This window comes from Lutjanus erythropterus, chromosome 22 (genome assembly GCF_056507025.1).
Source record: "Lutjanus erythropterus isolate fLutEry1 chromosome 22, fLutEry1.hap2, whole genome shotgun sequence".
In the NCBI taxonomy this organism is placed as follows: domain Eukaryota; kingdom Metazoa; phylum Chordata; class Actinopteri; order Lutjaniformes; family Lutjanidae; genus Lutjanus; species Lutjanus erythropterus.
Genome location: NC_139338.1, coordinates 13,869,762 through 13,876,624, shown reverse-complemented (window position 1 = coordinate 13,876,624; position 6,863 = coordinate 13,869,762). Strand labels below are relative to the sequence as shown.

General features: G+C 42.3%; 1 protein-coding gene across 4 annotated transcripts; it reads left to right on the top strand.

Moving 5' to 3' along the window:
• Nucleotides 1-654: 654 nt before the first annotated feature.
• Nucleotides 655-5,148, top strand: gpr85 (G protein-coupled receptor 85). 4 transcript variants are annotated; one of them, XM_084711243.1, is made up of 2 exons: nucleotides 655-837; nucleotides 2,085-5,148. In XM_084711243.1, exon 2 carries the CDS (start codon nucleotides 2,239-2,241, stop codon nucleotides 3,370-3,372), a length of 1,134 nt encoding a protein of 377 aa, XP_084567369.1. In that variant the 5' UTR covers nucleotides 655-837; nucleotides 2,085-2,238; the 3' UTR covers nucleotides 3,373-5,148. The 4 variants fall into 4 exon arrangements, with proteins under 4 accessions (XP_084567369.1, XP_084567370.1, XP_084567371.1 ...); XM_084711244.1 differs by having other exon boundaries at nucleotides 2,064-5,148; XM_084711245.1 differs by lacking the exon at nucleotides 655-837 and adding an exon at nucleotides 851-1,123.
• The last annotated feature ends 1,715 nt before the right edge of the window (nucleotides 5,149-6,863 follow it).

The window sequence follows — 6,863 nt, the reverse complement described above, 5'->3', positions numbered from 1 at the left end:
GGCCTCCCCTACTTTCACCACCAAATAAAATCTGACGAGAACACCATTAGCAAGCAAAAGGTCCAACAAGGGATAAAACACTATAATAAAAGAGATATGATCAGCTTGCACTGAAGTACACTTAGCTTTTGTGAAGGGGAGACTGGGGGCAATTATATCAGTGGCAATGATAACATACTCAATTCCTCAGATCAGTGACAAGCAAAAAATAAAACAATAACTCAAAAATACTTGTGTAACGTAATTAGACACTACAGCAGTGGCTGTAGATACAACAGGTTAATATGACTCATTTTCCTTATATCCTTATATCAGAAGTATTTCCACTGGTCTGTGAGTGGTTATGGTGTAAACAATGTAAACAATGTTACAGTTGACCCCACTCTCCCCTAATTTAAAATATTATTTGATTCTATACCAGTGATTTAGATTTTTTTCAGACTTCAAAGAAGTGATCCTTATGAAGATGTCTTTTTTTATATGAGCAGGAGATGAAAAGCTGTTAAAAGAAAAAGTAATCTTTTATATTACTCGTTACCGGGGTGAAATGGTGAGTACTGCTGTAACGTGTTACCGGCCAGCAGCGGCCCCGTTGAGCAGATGTTACCGTGAGAGAGAGGGAGCTGCTGCTGCTGCTGCAACAAGAGACAAGACGCGTCTTGGATCACAAATAGGGATGCAGGGCGCATGCGCACTGGGCTCCGTTTACTGTAGGATATTCACCGTGGACGAAAAAAGGGGGCAGGCAACAAACCAGGCTTTTTAAAAAACAGCAAAAACCTGACTCGGGCGATGTAAATAAGATCCAGGAAGGACACGAAATAGGATTTTCAACAGGTAGGGTTTTGATTGATCTTGTGATCGGCTGTCTGTCTATCTGTCTCGCTGTCTTTCTCTCCCTCTTTTTTTTTGGCCTTGTCTTGTGTGGTGGCTGCGATTCTGGGCAATTCATAGCGGGGACTTGGAAATTATTCTAGTCTAATGGACGTACGGATCCGCTGTACACCGTTTTTCTGCTTCATCCAGGCGCTCGGGATGTGAGGACGACTGTGTTTTTTACTGAAATCTGTCGGATTATTTTCAAACGCGCGTAAAATACTCGACTGGGGACGCATTTAAACACGTAAGTACGACAATATTAATGAAATCAGACATGTTAATTTCCCAAACAATTAAAAAAAAATACATGTATCGAGTAGAGCATCCCATAATATTATCACCAGCAAGCTTGTTATTCTCAATCCATCCCGACTGATAATCACACCCGCGCATTAACACGCAAAAACATGTCGAAATGCGGCTTTAGTGCCACTATAACAGAGTATATTCTCTTCTTAACTCTTCCTAATTACTAATAGAAAAAAATGATGTGGAAAATGGAGGCTGGCTGGCTCAATAAACGCCCTAATGAGAACACATCTTATTAACGTAAGAGCCGTAATCCAGTTAACCTTTAATCAGACAAAAACACGAGTGCTTTATTATGTATGTATGCGCCCGCCGCCGTCGATTTTTCCACAATGCATAGGCAAGGCAGGGCGAGTTTATTCGAGGCATCCGCCGCTTTGAGAGGAGCCGTTCGGCTCCTGTTCTGCAGGGTGTGGGGTGTGATCAAGAACAAGAGCTTAATTTTGTGGCTTTATTTCTCTTAATGTCTCACATTGCGATGAAAATGTCAACATTAATCCCAAAACGAGCCCCCTGTTCTGTATAAAACCGCGTCTTTCTGAGAGAAAATGGCAAAAAAAAATGCGTCTTTTCTTAATGAAGGCTCGTCTGTGCTTTTGTTCAGGAAAGTCCCAATTCTGATACTGTAAAAAAAAAATGAATGCTTGAGTCTAATCAAGCTCCATCACTGTCTGTCTGTCTGTCTGTCTGTCTGTATCTAGACAAAGTATTCCAGCTGAGGCACAGCTCCGCACTCTAAAATGTTAGAATGTAAAATAAATAAATAAATGGCGGGCAAGCAGAGGAAAATTATTGCTTATCACATTCTAGATTGTGCAAAACAATGCAGCTGTTGTTATGGGACTGAATGCTGATGGGTGGATAATATTTTTCAGGGATTTTTTTTTCTTCTTTAGGTGTGATGAGACAAAGGAACAAAGGATGCCTTAGAGGAGAGGTTGCCTACATGCCTGGAAACCTCTTCAAAGCACACCGCCAAATGGATCTAACGCCTCCCCCCGCCGCCACTACCAGATCATGATACTTGGCTGAAGCTGTTCCGCTATCTTTATGATCCCTCCTCCATCTATGGCGAACTATAGCCATGCAGGGGACCACACCATCTTGCAGAATGTCTCTCCTCTCGCCACGTTCCTCAAACTGACCTCTCTGGGTTTCATCATCGGAGTCGGCGTGGTCGGAAACCTCCTGATTTCCATCCTGCTGGTCAAAGACAAGAGCCTACACCGAGCACCCTACTATTTCCTGCTGGACCTGTGCGCCTCTGACATCCTGCGCTCCGCCATCTGCTTCCCCTTCGTCTTCACCTCGGTCAAGAATGGATCTGCCTGGACGTACGGCACGCTGACCTGCAAAGTGATCGCCTTCCTAGGTGTGCTCTCCTGTTTCCATACGGCGTTTATGCTCTTCTGCGTGAGCGTCACACGCTACCTGGCCATTGCGCATCACCGTTTCTACACCAAGAGGCTTACCTTCTGGACCTGCCTAGCCGTCATCTGCATGGTGTGGACGTTGTCGGTGGCGATGGCGTTTCCCCCGGTGCTGGACGTAGGGACGTACTCTTTTATCCGGGAGGAGGACCAGTGCACGTTCCAGCACCGTTCCTTCAGGGCGAATGATTCGCTGGGCTTCATGCTCCTGCTGGCGCTCATCCTCCTCGCCACACAGCTGGTTTACCTCAAGCTCATCTTTTTCGTACACGACCGTCGAAAGATGAAGCCCGTCCAGTTCGTGCCTGCCGTCAGCCAGAACTGGACCTTCCACGGGCCAGGCGCCAGTGGGCAGGCGGCGGCCAACTGGCTGGCCGGATTCGGCCGAGGCCCCACCCCGCCTACTTTGCTGGGCATCCGGCAGAACAGCAACGCGGCGGGCCGCAGGCGTCTACTGGTATTGGATGAATTCAAAACAGAGAAGAGGATTAGTAGGATGTTCTACATCATGACGTTTTTCTTCCTGGCTCTGTGGGGGCCCTATCTGGTCGCCTGCTACTGGCGGGTGTTTGCGAGGGGCCCTGTGGTCCCCGGGGGCTACCTGACGGCGGCCGTGTGGATGAGCTTTGCCCAGGCTGGGGTCAATCCTTTCATCTGCATCTTCTCCAACAGGGAGCTCCGGCGCTGCTTCAGCACCACACTCCTCTACTGCAGAAAATCCAGGTTACCAAGGGAACCCTACTGCGTTATATGAAGGTTTTCTGTGGGTTTTTTCTCATCTATGTCTCTATTTCCCTGATTGATCTTGATCTGGGCTCGTTCCCGTTGTACAGCGCACTCTCTCTTCTCTCTCTTCTCTTCATCCTCCAGTTTTTCCTCCCGCTCCTCCTTCTCCTAACCCTTCTTTTCAAAGGTAGAAGGTGGACTGCCAATCACGAGGCTCCACCGGGAGTGATTGAGTATGAAAACGTATCAAACATGGAGGCTGAAGGGAATGGGAATACACGCAGGAGGTCTGGATCCCCCTCCTGTGTTTATGTTCTAGTAAACAGACATTGTGGAAGGCCATGCCAATGCAGAGAAGCAAAAAGTTGAAAAAAAAAGAGAAAAAAGAATTGACAAAACAATAAAAACAAAACCTCTTGCTTTGGATATTTTGAAGATGCGTTATTCTGTGAGGTGTGAAATACATAAATATGAAAAGAAAAAGAAAAAAGAACAAAAAACAAAGAAATGATACCTCTCAAGGAATCACTGGAAATGTTTTACATTTTAAGAGTTGCACTAAAAAGAAGATGTAAAGATGCTTTTTTTGGTCAACAGTTGCCAGTTGCATTGCAAGGACAACTTTTTTTTTTCTTCTTTTTTTTTCCCAAACTAAACAATGAATGCTTTAATTTGCAACAGACTACACAATCGCTGTAAGTAAAGCAAAACTTGGTGACTGTTGGAATACACCATCACAAGACGGATAAAATGGTTTTAATGTAAGTGATATCTTTTTCATTTACTGGGCGGGGGCTTAACGATGGGGATTTACAATGTGTGGTTTTGAAGTTGCAACTTAAAAACTAGAAATTATTTCTTGTAGTTTTACGATCCATATGTCCCTAGTGTCTGGCATTGTTATTTTCTTATCACCTTTTACAAAAAAAGAGGAAAAAAAGATGAAATGATGTTTGGATTTTAAAAAGAAGTTGCTTTTAAGAACAACCTTGTGCTTAAAAAAGACATTGAAGAAGAAGTAGTTAAATGTTTCATCATATCCATGTACCTAAACACTATCATATTGTTACAGTATTGCTGATGCCACTCCAGGTGTTCTTGCCTTAATGGTTATGATATTGTCATGTTTCTTGGTTGTTGGGTTATTTCTTTTTATTTTATTTCATTCACTCCTAAAAAGTCGATTTTTAGATGCAAGGGGAGTTTCTTTCTTTATCACATCAATGTGAAGTGCATGTCCATTTTTTAAAAGCTGGTCCACTCCCATGAGCATCACAGGCCATACACTGAGCAGCCCATTTTTATTCTGCAATGGTTTGCTACACCCCACAGAGTGCTCAGAGCACAGGGAGTGTGTGTGCGCGCGTGCGTGCGTGTGTGTGTGTGCGTGTCAGTGGGTGCATGTGTGTGCGTTTCAGAGCGCGCGTGTGTGTGTGCGCTGCGTGGATCAGACAACAGTCACTTCAAGACCAGAGCCTTAGTATGAAATCTTGCACAATTTGTAAAAAATGTAAAAGAAAAAAAAAAAAAAAAAAGACATTTAAGGCACACCGTCTTGTTTCTACTTTCCCTACATTTGCTCTCTACTGATTGTTTTCAATGACTTACTTTTTTCTCTTGTGGCCATTTTAATATTTATTATGTATTCTTTTTTGTATATTATAGATAGATTGTGTGTAAGTATGTGAGTCTTTCATTTTGAAGTCCCGAATGTGAGTACAGTTTCAGTTAGGATTGCATTTGCTGAAAGTTAACTGTGTAATCTGTTGCTTTTTTGAAAATAAAAAGTTTCCATTTTACAACATTTGTTTTATCCCTCTCATTGGGTGGAGATTATGCTCTGTATGGCCATGCTAACAGCTGGAAAACATCTGCAAAAAACCCTTTCTAAGTCCCGCCCCTTTTTGCTCTGTGCTCCTGTAACAGTTGAAATCAACTTTGTCCTTTTTTCTGTAAAACCGACATATAGGGTCACATCTTACGATAGCCAATTCACCATATTCACACAGTGGCCATTTTCCCCAGGTGGGATGCTCTGATTAAAAGGATGGTGTCGTGCTACTGTTGTCCAGGTTGTAGGCCGTAAAAATGTACAGAATCTGAGAAATCGTTATCATGTTGCCGACTACTGATTGATCAGCAACTGTAAAGACAGTAACTAGTGAAAATCTGGCGGGACATTGGGCCATATTTCAAAGTAAAACAACATTTTTGATAACCTATTAGCTACCGTTATACAACAGCTTTAGCATTCAATCACTTCCTAACTTACATTACTGTTGATAGTGTTAAACGATACAATAGGACATTGAATTCTTCTGGTGATATTTCAGGATTAATTTAAGCTTTTGTCTTTTGTATAGTGTAACACTACCAATAACTAATGTTAGCCAAGGGGCAGTTGAATGCTAATGCTAGCTGTTGTCTCACAGTAGCTAATCGGTTATAAAATAGGCTGTTTTACCTTTAAGTATGGCCAGATTTTCACTATTCATTGTCTTTTCAGTTACTGATCAACCAGGAAGCAGTAAAATTATAACATTTTGGCAACTTTATATGTTTATGTGACTTACAACCTGGAATACAGCTGTGCGGTGTTATCCTTTTGAAAACAGCATTTTAGTCATTTTAGCCAAATCGGCCACTGTGTTAATATTGCAACTGTTAGCAAACCGCAAAGTAACTAGCTAGCTAATGTAGATTAGCTAGGTAGTTGGCAAGCATTTTGATAACATAGCTAACTTAAGATTTGAATATAGGTCACTTTTAAAGTTCCCCTAGCGATTTTTTTTAAAGCATTTTTAGAATATGGTTTTCTTTTCAACATAAACAAGGAAACAGGAAAGCATAAGGTTGACCAAGATGGAAGATTACTCAACTGTTTCTTGAGCGCAGAAGAAGAAAGGGGAGGGACTTAGGAAGGGCCAGATGGTGAAGTCGTGGTATTGTTTTGAAATGGTGCTCAGTCAAGTGATGAATTTGCCAACATCCTCGCCCCTGCAGGTCAAAGATTTACATTTTTTATCTCCAAAATGTCTTTTTCTCACCCGAAATTCATGAGGCTTCATCACAAAACACTCAAAACAGCCCACACTGGTGTGAAATCATTACTATGAGATTGCTAAACCAACTGCTGAAATGTTATAATGTCCATATTTTGTTTTCAAATGACTACCTTTGGTTAGTATCCCTGCAAGATTTTTATATGTGCCATTTCTGTGAGAAAGTGATGCAATTTTCAAAATGTGTCTTTTCTGAAACACGATCTTCTCTGTCATTCGAGTCCTTGGGACAGCTCGTCAAAGCAGAATGTATGCTAATGCTTGTCATTGAATGTGAAGTGTGTTTGACATTTAATGGGAATAATCTCCATGAATATTTCCCTGGGCACGCTCACCCTCGCAGTTTCTCATTCTGTGTTAAAGGGGAATACCACTGAATTTCAGATGTATAATATATGCGGCTCCCATGTGGAGTGGCAGACCACTGTGGATTAATGAATACCCCGTAGCCACAAAT

Excerpts from the sequence above, each read along its gene's own strand:
- gpr85 (XM_084711243.1), top strand. The coding sequence starts at position 2,239 with ATGATCCCTCCTCCATCTATGGCGAACTATAGCCATGCAGGGGACCAC.